Source organism: Argiope bruennichi, chromosome 1, assembly GCF_947563725.1.
Source record: "Argiope bruennichi chromosome 1, qqArgBrue1.1, whole genome shotgun sequence".
Taxonomy (NCBI): Eukaryota; Metazoa; Arthropoda; class Arachnida; order Araneae; family Araneidae; genus Argiope; species Argiope bruennichi.
The window spans coordinates 19487628-19506843 of record NC_079151.1 but is presented as its reverse complement, the minus strand read 5'-3'; the positions used below and the strand labels follow the sequence as shown (position 1 = coordinate 19506843).

At 25.6% G+C, this 19216-nt stretch overlaps 1 protein-coding gene across 1 annotated transcript; it reads right to left on the bottom strand.

Moving 5' to 3' along the window:
* Positions 1-2783: 2783 nt before the first annotated feature.
* On the bottom strand, positions 2784-15381 carry LOC129963187 (prefoldin subunit 1-like). The gene is made up of 4 exons (XM_056077354.1): positions 15243-15381; positions 12217-12383; positions 10428-10512; positions 2784-2994 (listed from the first exon to the last, which is right to left on the bottom strand). The coding sequence occupies exons 1-4, from the start codon at positions 15276-15278 to the stop codon at positions 2908-2910; spliced, it is 375 nt and encodes a 124-aa protein (XP_055933329.1). The 5' UTR covers positions 15279-15381; the 3' UTR covers positions 2784-2907.
* Positions 15382-19216: the final 3835 nt, after the last annotated feature.

Below are 19216 nucleotides of genomic sequence, written 5' to 3'. Positions count from 1 at the left end.
GCAATCTTTATTATGCACTATAATTGAACATCTGCTTCTTTGCTTTTGAACATTTCGCAAGGCCGTTGTTTGCGATTTTTAAAAATTTCGCCAAGCAGGGGATAAAACTCCGGTCGTACCATTAAACATTTTACGCAATTCCAACTTTAATAGATTCTTCAGCAAAATATTTTAAAACTTCAAATTTTGATAGTCATATAATTCACTCATAATATTATAAAGGCCTTCAGTCATAACGTGATATGTATCTCTCTAATTTTCTGTTACCCCTCGTAGAAATTATGCTTTAAATTACAGTGTAAATGATTAATCTGCAATTAATATAATAATATTTTTTACTGAAACAAAGCATTTTTTTAATAATATGATTACTGATAATAGAGTCACTGAGCGTTTAAACTTTATGGTCACTAAAGAATATCTTTCTTAATTTATGTAATATCTCAAGAATTTGTCAACAAAAATTTCTCAGATTCATCATGAACAGATTGATTAATTAACAATGTTTAATTTTAAATGCATCAAACACTAAGAAAATAAAATGAATCGTTTAAAATAATCGGTCGAAAAAAGGTTTAAAAAAATCTACTTAAAAAACGATGTACTTAAAACTATAAGCATATACAAAAAATATATAACTAACATAAATACATTTTACTTACAAAAGCATGCAACTAACCTAAAAATAATTTAAATCGTCCGTTGGTTGTCATGCCAACAATCAGAACAATGCGCATGCGTGGATTTTCTTCTCCAGTTACGTCAACGCAAATGCGTAAATTTTTCTACGCCAGTTGGGGTAACGCTATGCAGATTAGACATTTTTAATTTCCTTTATTCTGTGTTATTTTAATTCAAAAGTACTTTAGAATGAATCTGAAACATGGAATAATTAACAATGTTTAATTTTAAATGCATAAAACATTAAGAAAATAAACAGAATCGTTTGAAATAATCCGTCGAAAAATGTTAACCCTAGCCTAATTACTGTTGGGAGAAAAAAACAACTGATGCCTTACTTATTTGGCGATGGGGAAAATGGAAGATTTTTTTTGGCGGAAAAGTTGGCGTTGGGAAAAATGGAAGATTTTTTTGGCGGGAAAGTTAGTTTTTAATTAATAATGGACTACCCCTAACATTTAGGGGGATGAAAAATAGATGTTGGCCGATTCTCATAGATACCGGATAAGCACAAAAAATTTCATCAAAATCGGTCAAGCCGTTTCGGAGGAGTATGGCAACGAAAACTGTGACACGAGAATTTTATATATTAGATAGAGAGAGAGTCCATCTATATATAATCTCAAGAACTTTGAAAATTTATATAATCAATAAATTGGACATATCTTTGATAGAAATGTGTTTACAAATTAATTGCTCAAGATGTTATTAATAGGACTTGTACCAATACCAGACATAAGCATCTGTGCAAATTATATTTTTAAAAAAACCACAATCAATCAATCAGCAAATTTGTATTAGTTGCAAAAAATAAAAATTGAACAATATGATATAATACACTGACCACAGTATATAATATACTGACAGAATTTATCACTATAATTTTAAAATTCAAGTTTCAAATGTGAACAAAAAAATCGGAAACATAATAAAATTTTTGAAAAAATTCTTCTAGGAGAAATCTGTAATTTTCTCTTTGACTACTGTTTGAATTCATCATAGACATTATGAGATGTACATGTTGATAGCTCAATCCTGAAGTCTGTTAAGGATGAAATGATTGATACTATAATCACCATATTTTTTAAGATATTTTCAACTTTTGATAACAACAAATAAGAAGATTTAATAATCGACTTGGTGAATATGTGTCATATTTTCATAAAGAAGCATGGTGCATCTAAAACTATAACACTGTTATGGCTGCTATAGCTCTAATTATTGACCCATTTTATGAAATGAAGATATTAACAAAAATTACATGCACTCTAACAATTCCAGATTCCCAAGCTATAATAACTTATAAACAATAAGTAAAAAATTAATGCCACACTGGATACTTTTCTGTTGTTTTTCCTTTTCTGTTTGTATTTATTTTGCAGCATTATGACTCTTTTGTGAAGTACATAAATGATTTTATATAATGTTATGCCTTATCTTATTTTTAAATACATCAATTTCATCTTTTAGTGAACTTTCAAGTTATAAGATAGTGCATTAAAAAATTTTGAATTTCATATACTTATTAATAGAAAAATCTTCCTTTAAAATGTGAACTATTTGTTCCAATTGAAATGTTTGTAATAGAAATTATTTTGTTATTTAATATTTGTTATAGAAGAAATAATTGATACATGCATAAGCAAAAAATTCATCTAGATTAAATAAAAACTTTTGATCTTATTTAAGACATAAAATGCCATACTAAAAACCTTAGCATAATATTTATACATCCTGTTCCTCCCCACACCTAAAATTTGAAAGCATAAATTATATATTATTTCCAGTCCAGTATATATTATTTCCAATTCTATACTTAATCTAAAGCTTGAATTTATACTTGCATAATAAATTAATTCTTTTGATGAACAAATTATTTGTAGCTATTTTGTGATTTTCATACAAAAATAATTAAGTTTAAAGGTATCACTTGTTTTTATTTATTACCAAATATGTATAAAATAATTTCTATAGGTGAAGTTAGTCATGATATAAATGATAAATTTAATGAATTTAGTTTATTTCATGGTTAGCTTGAACAGCAGAAATTTCAATATGATTGGATGCAAAATCAAACACAGAGACAATAATAATAATAATAATAATGTTAAGTTAGCACAATTTTAATGAAGAAGTCAAATGAAGTACAACGCTCAATACAAACAGGAAATATACAAAATTTCAAAAAAGATGTGAGAAAATAAATCATTACATTTTATTGATATATTAGCGATCTTTCTGTTTACTTGCAACAAGTTCTCGGAGATTCTCTTCACTTTCTTTCATGCTGCGTTCCAAATACGACTTGCTAGTCTAAAAAATAGAAATTACAAATATTTTAATGGATTTTTTTTCAAAGTAACATTTTTATCTTGATACATCAATACAAGACTGCCTTTCCACAAATAGTCAAAGTGTGAGTAATAAAGAGAATTATTTCTAAATAGACAAACAGCTTAATTCTAAATTGCTTGTGCAAATTTTAAATATATTATCCATTACAGAAATGTACACAAAAGTAAAGACAGTGGTAATTTAATCATTATTTTGATTAAATTAACCATATAACAGGTTATTTTAAGTAAATTGCCAACCTAGCCAGAATTGGGTTTATGACTAAATTGAGTGGTGGTGTTAGAAGTAGCAATTGACATGTACATGAAAAAATGTTATGAGCCAAGCTACTAAATAAATATGTAAAAATTTAAATTTTTTTGAATTTTAAATATTAATATATAATGTTCTTTATATAGAATCATTAAATATTATAAAGTATAGTTGCATTCTTATTTATAATATACTGAAATATAAAATATTCATTTAAATAGTTATGTTATATTCCACTTGGCAGGTTAGCAAAGTTATAACTTTTTATGATACATTTGTCTGAAGTTTATATTCTCTTTTAATAGCTCATAATAATTAAATGCTTTGATTTATCAGGAAGGAAAGTTTTAACTGATAATTAAATTACTTGAGAATTATATAAACTAAGTTATATGGTTAAATTAGTCCAAAAATTGAGAATATTACTTTAATTATTTTTTTTCTTTCAGGAACCTGTATAAAATATTAAATAATGTTCATTATATTGTATAATAACAACAAAAAAAATCATTACGTTGATTTAAACAAAAACAAAAAAATCTTGATAGATAAAACTAAACTAAGCAATTATTAGAAGATGAGAATCATAATGTGTATAATACCTGGGGCCACAAAATGTCTAAATCTGCCACAGAAACCAGCTAATATATGGTTTCTTCATAACTACTAACTATATAACCTTCAAAACTACTCATATTTTTAAATAGTTCATCAGTGACTGATGTATACATTTCAAAAGATTATAAAATTATACATAAGAAAATTAAATAAAACATTTTTGACAACCAATAACAGAGAATACAACTGCATTTAATTTCAAGAAAAGAGCAGAGCAAAAATATAAAAAGAAAATTATTTAAAATCAAAGATATCAGAATGAAATTTTGACAAAGAAAAATATTTGCACTTAAATTGTAATTCAATCAAACTATTTTTAATAAAAGAAAGGGATAAAATATTTTCCCACCCTCTCTCTCCATACTAGAAACACCTTCTACATAATCTGGCAATAAAAGATGAGTCAACCAAATAAGATAAGCCAATAAATTGTATTGTTTTATCATCTTGAAATATCTTAACATAGAAATTAATTCATAAAAATGAAACAATTATACGAACAAGCATGTCAAAACATTCAACAGCAATAATAATTATTATTAGAAAAAAACTGCCAAAAATATAGTATGGAAACTTATCTAATTCAAATAACACCAAAATAAATATAATAATCTTAATTAAATCAGTCAGAATAACTAAAATTGAATGAGTGCAATGATTTTAAGTATTGAATAATATTATTTATATTTCACTAACATTATTCATGTGACATCATTTCATATATTAAGGTTACAGCATTCTTGAGTCTTTAATTTATATAAATAAAAGCAACACAAAAAAAATTTATACTTTTCTCTAATAATATTATATCAACAATACTAAAAAGAAATAATCCAGAAATTGGATATTTTGTATTAAAAATAACTGATGTCTTTGAGTTTAACACTTTTTAACCCGTCATTCTTCTGCTTTCTCTCCTCCCTAATCAAATTAAATCTTCCACTTTTAGAAAACTCATTGTCATTTGAAACAACTAAGGATCTATAGAACATATTCCTAAGTGTTTCTGGTAACCTTCATATAAAATTATTATGTCTAAGAATGTTTTCATTTTAGATAAATACAATACTTTTACATATACCTGATGAATGGGTTAATCCAACTTAGCAGTGAAGAATGTTTCTTGTAATATAATATATCAATAAAAACTCCTATTTACTTTCTATAGCATATGAGTTTCAAATTAGAATGACATGAATTGGCACTACATGTACAACAATATTTCAAAATTTAAAACTTTTAAGTCAAAGCCAAAGATATTAATCATTTTTAAACTAGGCTGCCATATGTGTCCACGTTTTTTTGAATTTATAGAATTGACATCACTGCCTAACAACATTTTTATAACTTAATTGTAAAAGGTTAAGTTATACTTAACTTTTTATAGTTAACTGTTAAATTTTATAGTTATACTTAAAAGTTAAACTTATTTTACTGTTGGAAATATTTCACAAGTTGCATTATTATATTAAAGTGAATAATATTATATAATAGAATTAATAATACACTATAATAATACTATAGTGTAATATTATTATATTACAAGTTGAATATTACAGTGTCAATTATCCAACATGAACAGAGATTGCTAAGTTGGACAGATAAAAATGTTTAACAATGGAGAAAAAAAGTGTAATGGAAACATGGTATAGACAACTGTGCAAATATATTTGTAATTGTGATACCCTGTATACAACATAAAATTTTCCATTGTTTATGAAATGATAAACATTAAAATAACATTAAAGTAAATTAACTAAAAACAAAACAATTAAATTAAGATTAAGTTGCTTTAAGAGTAAATCAGGGCTTCTTAGCTATATATAATATATACTATTAATATCTTATGCTATATAATATCTTAATAAGAGATGTTATAGAATATCTTAATAAGAGACGCATCATGCTTGTACTGGAATTTTCTTTTATGTTCAGTGTATTTCAGAGATGCATTCATCCTTGTAAGTAATTTTAACAGCAAATGCAAAAATTTAACAAAAGATGAATGATGAAATTAATTATCTTGGTAGTCTGAGATTTTTATTGTTATTACATTTCTCCAAAAAAAAAGTAACAACACAATTAAAGAATTACATGTATTTACACTAATACCATATAAAAGAAAAGAATCAAGAACCAGTTCATCTTGTGAGAGTAAAAAAGTGATCAATACCTTTTTCTGCTTATGATTTGCAATCAGAGACAATGCCAATTAAAATGAAATGGTAGGATAAAATGGAATGGATAATTCTGCATTTGCCATTATCAGATTTGTTTTGATATTTTTTCAAATATATTATTCTCTAGTAGAAAATTAAAGAAAATTTGTTGGATTTTTAAAAAAATTTACTGAGGAATTCGCATTAGTATATGTACAAAAATTCCATATATTGACACCAATGGTCTTTTCCAACTATAACTGTTAGAAGTACAACTTTGGAATAGTTGCAAAAACCACTATTATTAGTACTAATGCATCTTCCAAAGTCAATAATTAAACAGCAGAGCTGAATAACAAACTTGACTAAAAAACTAATTTCTTCCAATAAAATTTAGAGACAAAAATGTCATTTTAATTAGTCTTCCAACAACGTGGCAACAGAAACTGTGAAAAAAATTTTCCTGGTTAAACTTGTAACATTTCTCTCACTTAAGGCTATTAATTATATTAATGTTTTGGCTTTCTCCCCTCCCCAAATCCCTGTATTTGTATAATACATGACATTAAAAACACTTTTACAACCTATTCAATATGAATATATATGTATGTATGTATTTCATGTATAATTTTTTAAAGGGAATAAACATCTAAAAAACACTATTATAACAGTAAATTACAATTCTTATACATAAAAAATACTGGAAATTTTAATAAAATATTTTGTTTCTAAAAAAGCAGAAAAATTCTAAGAAATATTCTGTGCAACATAAGTTATGTTTAATAGCAAAGGTTATTATGATTTTTGCACAACATTTTAAAACAGTTCAATAATTAATTGGAGCTCTTTGCATAAAATCAGATTAGCATGATGCAACATATATATATTTACTTACTTATTTATATTTAAATAGTATAATTATACACATCAAATAAAATATGTTCCAGCAAAGATTTAAAGAAGAGAACTGCCTAAATATGACTTCAAATTATTTTTAACAGATCGATAGAAATTTTTTTAATCAAAAGCATATGTTTTTATGAATAAATATAATTTTTTTAAATTCCATTTATTATTACAAATAATTGCTAGATATAAAATACTTCTTTACAGATAATAAATCCAGTAACAAATAACTTGCCTATTACAGTTAAAGTGCAAAAAATTACTACCAATAATTATTGATTTCAAAATTGAAACATCAACTACTCAAATATTGATTTTAGAAAAATACTTATTTAAAATGATCAGCCCTGCTTTAAATGAATGACACAGTTTTAAAAGTTTCTTTTGCAAAAATTTTTGGCTGCAATTTCTTACTCAACTCTTACACTCTCTCTTCGACCCCTTCAAGTATTTATTGCTTTTCATTCGTTAAACTGATACTCTGCTCCCCTTTTTATTTCCAAATTTTCATAAAATTCCTATCTTTTATTTCTTCTTTTTCTTTTCTTCATGTTTGGCTCATAAATCCTTTGCATTTAAAAACATTTTTTTTTTTTTTTTTTTCCATTTCCTAATTACTTATTCACCATTTACTTAAATACTGTGATAAACATTCTTCTTACAATGAGTGTTTGTTCTTTCATATTCTCCCATGAATAATCTTTATTAATCAAAACTTTCTTCATTCAACATCATTGTTACCATGGATAGTATCATCACTTTTAGCAATGATACAACATCATTGCAAAATTGCAAGAGAGCAAGTTGGACCAAAATCATAAAGTCACTCTGTTTTTTGAGTATGAAAAATGAAACCTGATCTTTCTGAAAGTTTCATTTCAGTTGTTGTTATCCTTATTCATTAGCTTATTGTTTATCTTATTGCAATGAAATTGGAAAAAAATCATCATACTTTTTAAAGAAAGCTGTCTCAGGTTGATGTTGCTATGATTGTTTTGGTGATATTTGAGTTTGGATGCAGAGAATTGCACAAAAATTACTGATCACTCATACTTCATGCAAAAGCTCTCATTGCAATTTTCCTTCATTTTTAGATATTTTTATGAATTTCTCTGACTTTTATGTAATTTTTTCGGACTGTTATTCCCTGACTTTCCGGTTCTGTTGCCACCCTTTCTAACTATGGCCTCTTTTTAACAGTAATTTATATTCAATACTTGATAATACGTCAAAATATTTTTGCAACCAAATAAACTGGCATTTTATAAGTAATACCAGAAAAAATATATATTAAAGTTCATAAACCATGAAATCTAATTAATTTTAATTAATAATGTTGCCTATGAAATTCATAGGATAATTAAAATGAAATTCTCACATTTCTTAAATCAAACCAGGAAGAGTAGGTAAAGTTTTTGAATTTTTATTTTAAAATATTAAATTTGAAAATTGTTTAACAATTTCACTTACATTAAATTTTTATTAAAAATGCAAGACAAGTTTCATTTGTTGAAACTATTCATTCTTTCTGTCTAATCATTTTCATTTGTCCCAAAAGTAAGAAAATGGGCACCAACTTTCTTAATTGATGTATTTTATATAGTTAGAAATACTTAAAATATGATTTGAATCCCAATAGCTAATTAAAGTTTATTATTTCAAACAATAATACAAAACTCACCATTAAATTTAATTACTAAAAAAATAAATCATGTAGGATATTTTTAAGAGTTATGGAAAGTTACAATATTAAAAAATATTTTTATTGCTTCCATTATTAAAATTTGTATATTTAATTTATTTTTCATTATTATTTTCAATATTTAATTACTTTATTATTTTTATATTTAATTATTTTCAACTAAAGCTCACATTAACAGTTTCTTTTAAGTTTCACTAATTTTTTTTCTTTTTCTTTAAATGTATCTCAATTTTATAACAAGTTTCCAAAACTTCCTTACTGTGAACTTCAAAATTAGGTAAATTTGTTTCTTACATGAGAAAAAAATAATTCATAACAAATTTGCATTCAGTGTGATAAATGAATAAATATAATCAATCCCACAGATAGTTTCAAAGAATTTCAGGAGTTTAAACGTTTTCAATCTCTTTTTAATCAATGCAAACTTAAGCCTTTTATTATGATATTGAATATGAGATTCATTTTAGTCATATGAAATTAATCCAATTCCTGTTCAACACAATTTTACAATTACAATAAAATACAGTACTTCTACCAATACACTGTTTTTTTTTTACATTAATCTGCCATTTTTCATAGCTCTGATATAATTTATTAAGAACTGACCTTCAAATTATTATGAGATGTATAAATATTTAAAATTTCCATATTGTATTATGCTAATACATTTTTAATACATAAAAAGCAGAAATGCCAAATGTTTATAAATGGGAAATTCTTTCTGAACAGAAAAATTAAAAATTTATTGCCAAGTCAATATGATCACTGACTGTCGCACAAATGGGACCTATGTACTAATTTGTTTATTGTAAGATCAAATATTTATTATTAAATATAGCTAAACTCTTTCACATAAAAAATGATGTAAGAAATCTTCATATCGCCATAGATTTTAATATTTCAGAATCCCAAATTTTTGAAGATTATAAAGGAATTTTAAATGTCTTTTGATATATATATTTTATAAACTTATAGCACATTTTCCACATTATGTTGTTTTAAGAACTTGAATAAAATAAAAAGTATATGATAAAAAAAATTTAATTTCTCAGTAAAATTCTATCTATATTCCAAAAAAAAAAAAAAAAAATGTAAAACAAATTCTCAGAAATAAAAGGTGATTTTATATCAACATTTAATTCTGAAAATTTGTTTTACATTTTTTTTTAATTGCAAAACACTGAAGAATAGTAAAACTTGAAAACAGGAAAAATATAACAAATGAAATAAGCAATATTTTTCAATTTGAAAAAAAGAAGAAAAAAAAAACAATTATAAAGCTTCCTTAAAAATTATTGAGCAATTCTTAAATAAATTTTGACAAAAGAATTCATCAATCTTTTAATTATTTTGTATAAATTTATAATTTTAAAAAATTTGAACACTTAAAGTATGATATATAGTGAATTGATATGTTTGAAACAGAAATGCGATCTGAGAGTTCAAGAGAAAATCTTACAGCAATTCCCTCTTCCCTCCCCCTTTTCTAAAAAGATTATGTCATTATTACTGAAAGATATGAACATTTGAAAAGGTACAATTATCATACTACTTGAGAATATACTCCATTTTAGTGTAATGGGAATTTGTGCATATAAACAATTAGAAAACATTCAATTTAAATAGTTCAAAACTGAGAAAAAAATTAATTAAAAACGCATTTATAAAAAATACAAATAAATTCAGAATATTTAATATTACTTTGTTTACTACAACTATAATACAAGTAGATTTACAGAATATATATATATTACCTCGAATTCTTTAATTTTTTCTCGAGATGCTTCGATTTTTTCAGAAAGCATGTTAATAATCTGATCTTGGGGAGTTAGAAGAAACCTAAAAAACAAAAAACAAAACATGAATATTTTGTATGGTTTAAATAATAAAGAAAATCAATAAGTCAATCGCCCAGCACCAACCACTACTCCCATTTCACTTATTTTTATTTCATATGAAAACTCATGGTATCTATGCACATAAAAAATCATTCAACATGTTCCATATTTGTAAGAAATTGAAAAACAAAATTTCCTAGTACATTCTCCACAAGAAATAGAGTTCCTCAACCAAACCAAATGATGCTACTAATTCAATAATTTTGTCTTCATACAAAATCTCATGAGCCCCTAGATATCTCATCAAGATCATCTACCTTTTTCTTTCTTCAATTTTTAACAGCAATAAATAAAAAAATAATATTGCAATACATTCTCTAAGGAGAAATCCTGTGACAGAATTCAAAAATCCTAACCAATAAACCAATTTCAAAAATTTTTACTTCATATGAATGCTAATGAGCCCTTGATCTTTCATCAATGGAAGCAGCCCCAATGGTTCGAAAATCTGAGGTACCATTAAAAAGAAAGCTGATTAAGCCAAAGTTCCTGCTCATTTTAGCTACGCAAAATGGAATGGCTGCTACACCATGAGTAACCTAGTACAGTAAACAATCCTGACATACTTTGGCCATTCCATTCAGGAACATTATTTTGAAACAATGAGGCAAAATGACAGGAATATAGAAGGTAAATAAATGTTTAAAGAAGAAGAAGAATTTATATAAACTAGTCTTAAATTTCACAATTCTTGCAAATTTAGTGAAATCAGAAATATAATTATACTCCACAGTTACTTTTTTAAAATTCTCAGCAGCTATTAGTACAAAGTATCAAAAAGCGTGGGAGGTTAAAAAAAAAAAAAGCAGTTTATCAATTGAACTATACAAATTACCTAAGGTTTTAAAAATGAAAATTATATTTCAGAGCAACTATTTAAATTAATTTAAATTTGTTGTGAACCAGATTTCTATGAATTCATCTTCTACATAATTGAAAACACAGATATAATTGATTCATTTATATTTAGCATAAATTATTTCTAATCATAAAGTTTATAATAATAAGTTATTATTATACAATGATATTTGATACAAATAAAATAATTGCATAGCAAATGTAAAAAATTTTACCTATTAATATTTTTTAAATTGTACAAACAATGAAAAAAATGTTTTAATCTATAACAACTAATCAATTTATCGTTGAAAGACAAAGAAATTTGCCCATTTATGTGATTTTAAATAACTTAAATAGCTTATTTAAATATGTTTGTGTAATAAAATTTTCTATGGAACTGTATATGATAATTATCAAATCACAAACAAGGGCAAAAAAATATAGAATTGTCATAAATATAATGTGCATAGTAAAATAATATAGAAGAATAAATTTTAATTTCACTAACAATTAAAAATTTCAAGGCACTGCTGTTTTCAGTACTTTCTTATTAGTTCAAAACATCTAATAAAACTAAAACTATGTATTGAATAAAGCAACTTTATGGGGAAAAAATGAAATTTTTCAACAACTTCTTAATTCAAGATTGCAGTCTTAAGCAATTCTCATGTTCAGAAACATATTTAAGTAAAATATTTTACAAAAATGTTAGCTATTGGAAAAATTTTATTATTTCTTATATAAAAAAAGCATAATAAAACAATTTTGTTTTTAAAAACTTTATGATATCTTAAAGTTTGCTTACATCCTCCCTACACCATTAAACATGTTGGTATCTTCTGGAAAAGACTTGAGCTCCTGCTGAGTTAGCTGAGAATGTTGGATAGCTTTATTCAAGGAATCAATTTGTATATCTGCTAGCTTCAATTTTTGAGTTGTGTCGAGTACTTTGGCTTGCAACTCTTGAAAAGCCTAGAAAAACAGTCATCAGTGTCATGAGAATTACAAATTCTTATCTAATATCCGTGATTATAGCAGAAAGACAAACCATTAAAAATTTTAAACATATAGTAACTTATGAAACTAAATTAATTATAAGTTAATTTAGCTCCAAAGTAGTAAGCAAAGTTCAATTAAAACCTTGCTTAGGACTGGATACTTACAATTTAATATAAATTCTGCACTTACTGTGATATAATACTTACTGTGATATATATATAATTAGATATTAAAAAGAACATGATTATTTGATATAAATTGCTATTAAAATATGGAGATTAACAGCTGAAAATTTTTTCCTAATAATATTTGAGTTATAAATTCAGATGTCAAAATATGTCATTCTAAAACATCATTTCTTCAAAAATTTCAGATAAAATATAAATTTACAAGAAATACACACTAGAATATTTCATTAATATCATTTTATACATGATGTAATTCATAAATGCATCAAGTAAATATGCATTTATATTCAAGGATTCATAAAATATTTAAGTGAAATTTTAGTTTAAGAAGAAACTAAATTTATATTAAAAAGACATTTATATCAAATTTACAATTAATAAAACAAATATTCTTAATGCTTCCTCTATCTTCTTAAAATAGGCTTACAAAGAAACATGTTGCTTCAATAATCAAATATTATAATTATTTTGACGTACAGCTTATTCATATTTAATTAATCTAAACTAGTTAATACCATGCGGAGTCTCTTCATTATGGTGTTTGCTCTTTAGAATTAATATTTATATATTCTAAAACAATATACAATGTTCATAATAATAGAAATAGAGGGTTGGAATTTTACATCAAATATTTTTACAGCTTCTCCATATATATATGACCCATAAATTTCATATATATATATATATATATATATATATATATATATATATATAATGGAAAAAATAAAACCATTAATAATTATAAAATTGTAGTTATCTATTAAATTAGAAATATTTATAACTTTTCTATATACTCAATTGTATATTTCACAAATTAGAGATATAACAGCAGAATTAAAGGTTCTTCCTTCTGAAAAAACTGAAAATGTATAACTGTGTATGGCTTAAATCTAGACAAATTTTTTCAACAATTTGACTTTAGACTTTATTTATAGCCATTTTAAAGATCAATTAAATCAGAAATAATCTACAAGAGGATTTCTGAGCCAGAAATTGCTTTCTGGGAGACAAAATTCATCATTATGTTAGCATTTTGTATATTTATTTAAATTTAATTTGCTTTTCCAAACAAGTGCAGGACATTTCCACACCTGTCATGTTGTTACAATATGTTTCTTCATCTTAATTTATAAACTAACACAAATTATATTTTACTGAACATGTCTGTTTGGACTTGATTTGAATATTCTATGATTTATCTATGCCTATCAATTTCATTTCTCACTAATTTTTTTTCACACATTTCATTCAAATATAAATGAATACAGTGGAAGCTGCTTAATGTAATCACAATTAACATTATAAATTGCTTTATATTATCAAAATCCTTTGGTTCTGAACTAAAATATTCAAATGTTTACAAAAGTATTTATTTAATGTGACCATTACATTGTTAAATGTCACCAGTTTTGAAGTGAATGATCTTTCATTTTCAACAAAAATTAAGAACTGACATTTGCAAAATTTCTAGAACTATGTGTGCATTTCTAGCCACCTCCCAGCAATCATTTTTCCTTTAAGATGAGATTCATATTCATAAAAGCTTCAGAAAAAGTAAACAAAACAATGTCTTCAAAGATTATATTTTTATAAATAACAACAACAACAAAAAAAAAAAAAAAAAAAAAAAAAAAAAAAGGCCTTTTGTATTAGCATTTTTTACCCAAAAATAAGCATTAAACCAAAATTTAGCAAAGCCAACTTTCCATTTACATTTCATTAATAACTTATTTGTTCCAAAATCATTAATAAAAAGGCCACAATCAATTTAAAAATTATGTCACTACTTATTTCAATTTTCAAACAGTGAGGAAAATAAATACAAAAAGGTCAAAGAAAGCTGCACAACAATATTAATAAAAAGTTAAAATTCTTTTTAAAAAAAGATTCAACAAATATAACTTTCCTTTCTCAGTGTATTTAAAGGTCATTAAAGTTAATTTACAAATAAATTTATTAATGAATCTAAATGCTTTTCTAGAAATATTTAATGAAATCCATAACTATTTTATTATTAATCATTATAAAATGCAAACCAAAAAATGTTTGCATTTTGTATCTCATATGATTTTCAATCTAAGTCAACAGAGAAAAAATTAGCAGGTCATTTTTTATAAATAAAAAAAAATGGAAATAAAACATTACACATCATTTTTAAAAAATATTATTATATATAAACATACTAAAATCCATCAAGGGTGAAATGAAGAATTGCGCACTTATTTGGCACATTTTTTACAGCCCTTTTCATAAGCCTACCAACTTTCAAGAAAAAAAATTTGGAAAAACTGAATGCAATTTTTTAACACTAATGTTAATTAAAATGTTAGCTGTTATAATGGCAGCGCATAGATAAAATTTCACTTTTCGTACTAATAAATTTTGTAATTATATTTTTATAGTTATAAAAATCATCTATTTAAATCTTTATTTTTCAAGTTTCGTCAGACAACCGGATAAATATATTCAACCAAATTTTTATTTTAACGTAATGCCGGCAGATGGATAGTCGTGTTTACTGAACAAAATCAGTATCACATGAAATGACTAATATTTTATTACTTAAGAAATATTCTGAAATAATAAAATAATTGGCGCTTAATAGATTTTTAGAAAAAATATCAAAAATGTTTAACGTGTTTACCTTTTTTAATTCCAAATCCACACCTTTTGAAGTCATATTTGGTTTTGTTGATGGTTGTTTTCAGTTCTACCAGACTTATGGATAAAAATTACAGTTGTGGTGGTGGTTAATTGAGGAGAGGCTGAATAAAAATTAAAAGGAAAAAATTAATCTCGAACTGCAGCTATGTACTCATTCTAAATAGAGGGAGATGACATTTTTTGAACCGTTATTGTAATCATTGATAAATAATTCTGACAGTGAAATGTGTTTCAAGACATTGTTGTGAACTTAACAGCAACTTTTTCAATTACAGTTCTTGAATTAAGCATCCAATTCGTGAAAAGATCCAATTCAATCTATAAACCTCGATACCAGATACGTATCGATGTTTAAAGTTGGGGAATCGGTTACTATTTAAGCAATATAAAAAAAATCATAAATACCAGTGATCAATATTTTCCAATTTCAATTATAGGTCCTGGATCACGATAGAAAATAAAATCGAAAGGGTCTGTCCAATTAAAGCTAAAAAACAAGAATTCCGTCATGCTTAGGGAAAGCCCTTGTGGTGAATCGCATATAAGCCAGTAGCAGCGCTTCTGCCCGAACAGCCGTTTTAGCAAAATCGGTTAGTTACTGGACTGCTACCCTAAAGGTCCCAGGTTCTATCCTAGCTCCTCCCCTACCGCACACCCTTTACACACTGGCGCACATTCCAGGAAAATATACCTCTTCCTCCAATTTTTGTTGCAGGACTTACTGATCACAAGCACAGAATTTCTCATTTCACAACGAGGTCCATGCACCGATTCAATCTGGGGCGTTTTGCCAACTTTTCCCTCATATGGGGTTTTTATATGTTTCATATGCGGAATTTCTCATTTCACAACGAGGTCCATGCACCGATTCAATCTGAGGCGTTTTACCAACTTTTCCCTCATATGTGGTTTTTATATGCCTCATATGCGGGTTTTTTTCATACCGGTTTCTTTGCTGTGTAGAGGATTGGGATGCGCGAGGATAGAACCTGGGACCTTGTGGTTCGCAGCCCAGTAACATGACCATGATACAAAAGCAATTGCTCGTGCAGCGTAGCTGTTAACTGGCTTATAAGCTTTCACCACAGATGTCTGTTCATTTTACCTATAATTTGTGGAAAGTTCCCGACCGACGTGCAAAGGAGGGGAGGGTCAAACAGTGGGTCAAATGGTAGATTTAAGACCATATCCGTAAAACCAATGATATGTCGGAAGGGGGCCGAAACTCTCCTGAAAATATGCCCAATAATGACTATCACTGGAAGCAATAAGCTTCTTATCTCATTATACATAAACAAAATTTTTTTCCTACTCAGGCTTCCACAGTAAAATATTTATTTATTCATTCTTTAAAGAGGTTTCTGCAAATATTCAATGCTGCAAACAAATTCCGCATATGATATCCATTAAATGGATATAAAACCATAATTGTTATCATATATTTAATATATTTCTATGACTGAAACAATTTGATTTTCATATAATTAAATTGCTTGAGCCCGGTCAACTTGAGAATTCCGTGGCCGCCAAGAAATGTTCTGTTTTTTTTTTTTTTTTTTTCCTTTAATGTTTTTTGTCTTGTAACATTATTGTTATTCTTTTCTATATTTACTTATATAAATAATGTTAAAATTACGATAGCCTGGTTTGGAGAATAATTCGTTTGCTCTTGTGTTTTATTCTTAGATGTATAACCGTTTTTCAGTGGCAAATTTCTGGTGTCTAATTTGATTTGTTTCTATGTAATAATTAGAAATAACTCTAGAATAGTAGCTTCTGTTCCACAATAAAGCAACATTATTTTTCACATTTTAGGCTGCATTTAAATTTTTCAAAGTATTAAACTAAGGAAAGAACACTTCTTCATTGCACATTAAAACCAAAGAAAACAGTACCTGTAACCTCCAGTTATCTTTTTTTAATTTAACTAATATAAAACAGGTTTATAAAAAATAAATGTTTAAATTAGCACTTTTATGTATTTTTTAAAATCATTACACTACAAACTGTGAATTATACTGAATTGCAAAATACAAAAGATTATTATTTTGCCATATGAAATTTATTTTGAATTTCCAAAACTGAGGATAAATCCATAAATGTTTGTGTGTTTTTTTAAGTGAGTTCATTTTTTTCAACTTCATGGTATTCTCCAGGCATACAGATTTTCTAAATATTAAAAGGCAGGGGTATAGAAGAATCACAGGAAAAAATTTGAAAGAAAAGAAATGTTCAAAAAAATGTTACACTAAGAACAGAAATGTATATTTATCTTCTCTGAAACATAACATTCATCTTGAAACTGTACGTTTCATTTTGGAAATAAATTTTCCATCTCTTTTGGTTGCCATATAAAATTGCAAAACTAAAGAAGCGATCTAAAAGTGAAATTTTTTGAAACGTAAATTTTGAAGTAAATTTTTTTGAACTTTTGCATGTGATTTATGCTTTATGTATTTAAAGTCAGAGGGTACGGAAGATGGATGAAAAAAAAATTAGAAGAAAAGAAATGTTATAAAAAACTAATGCATTTGATTATTATTTACATATCTTCGCAAAGTTAGTCAAATCAAGAGAGTAATGTGCAAGAAGAAAAGAATTATTTCCATTGATGGAAAATCTAATTATTAATAAATAGAATTTATGTTTGTGATTCATTCCAATTTCCATTATTTTGAATGTCAGATTTTAATAAATATTTTAAATGATTTTTTCTATCTTATTAAAAATGGATTTTAAGTGTTTTTAGAGGAAGAAAATATATATGCACTCACACTTTTCCATTTTTAAATGCTTTAAAATATTAGAAGTAAAGAAAGACATCTGAAATTTTGGATCTTTGTTCTAAAAATTTCTTAAAACAATTTCTGCCTAAAGATTTACATTCTTCGTGAATTCGGGGAATGATCATTTTATAAAGCAACAGCGATATCGATTCCATATTATTCTCAATTGTTCTCTTAAAATGTATTTATTTTTTTTATTTAAATCATTAAAAAAATATAGCAATTGCAAGACAATCCAACATTTTCATTGCATTAGTAATATTTAATTAAGTTAAAAATTAATGCTAGGTGGATACTATTCTAAAATTGCTATTAGTATATTTTTATTTTTTAGTAATTTGTTTTCTTTTTTACAGCAAAAACATTTAAAAGGTGTTCAACTCCAAAAGTCTTTTATTACTGAATCGTTAAGAAAATATTTCAATTTGTAGCAATTATTTATTTTAGTTAAATATAATAAAATATCTACAATATACTTCGATGTCGAAATATTAGTTAAAATTGACCTTATATTATTCGCCAACGAATTACTAAATTCAAGTTTTTTAAAGCCATAATTTAATTAATAGTATAATATTTTGATTAATTTTTCTAATACTTAATATGAGGTCAATTAATCTTCGAACTAAATTCTAATATTCATAAACTACAATGATAATATACCTAAATGAATCCTTTCAATTAGCTCATGGAAAATATCACAAAATTATGAGTTTCAAGTGCTGCATGTCAGTATAAAATGAACCAGTTACAACAGATATACGATATACATATTTTGCATTTAAATGGTATATATAAAGCTAGATTGAGACTACAATCTTTTAAGCATAGTAGGGAAGTAATGACGAGTTAATCAAATTAATATATACGTTGTGTATAAATAGACAAAAGATCCTAAAAATCTATATCAATGACAACTAATGAGACTTCATTAAATTTTTCCCTCAGATATTTTATATATCGAAAATTTATCATACTTATATAGAAAAAATATTTTTTCATGAAATTAGAGCAGGTTTCTATCAGCAGCTTATTATTTCAAACAAGTAGCGGAAAAAATTTGTGTAAAGAAATAATTTTAATATTGATTGCAAATACATTGAATGAGTTGGTGCATTCAGAAATAGAATCCGATTCACTCAATATTCTACATTTTCCAAGAATCGTG

Coding starts and splice junctions, on each gene's coding strand:
- LOC129963187 (XM_056077354.1), bottom strand. CDS start 15,278: ATGACTTCAAAAGGTGTGGATTTGGAATTAAAAAAG. Junction 10,513..12,216: donor TTTAATGGTGTAGGGAGGAT/GTAAGCAAACTT, acceptor TTTGTTTTTTAG/GTTTCTTCTAACTCCCCAAG. Junction 2,995..10,427: donor AAAAAATTAAAGAATTCGAG/GTAATATATATA, acceptor TCTATTTTTTAG/ACTAGCAAGTCGTATTTGGA.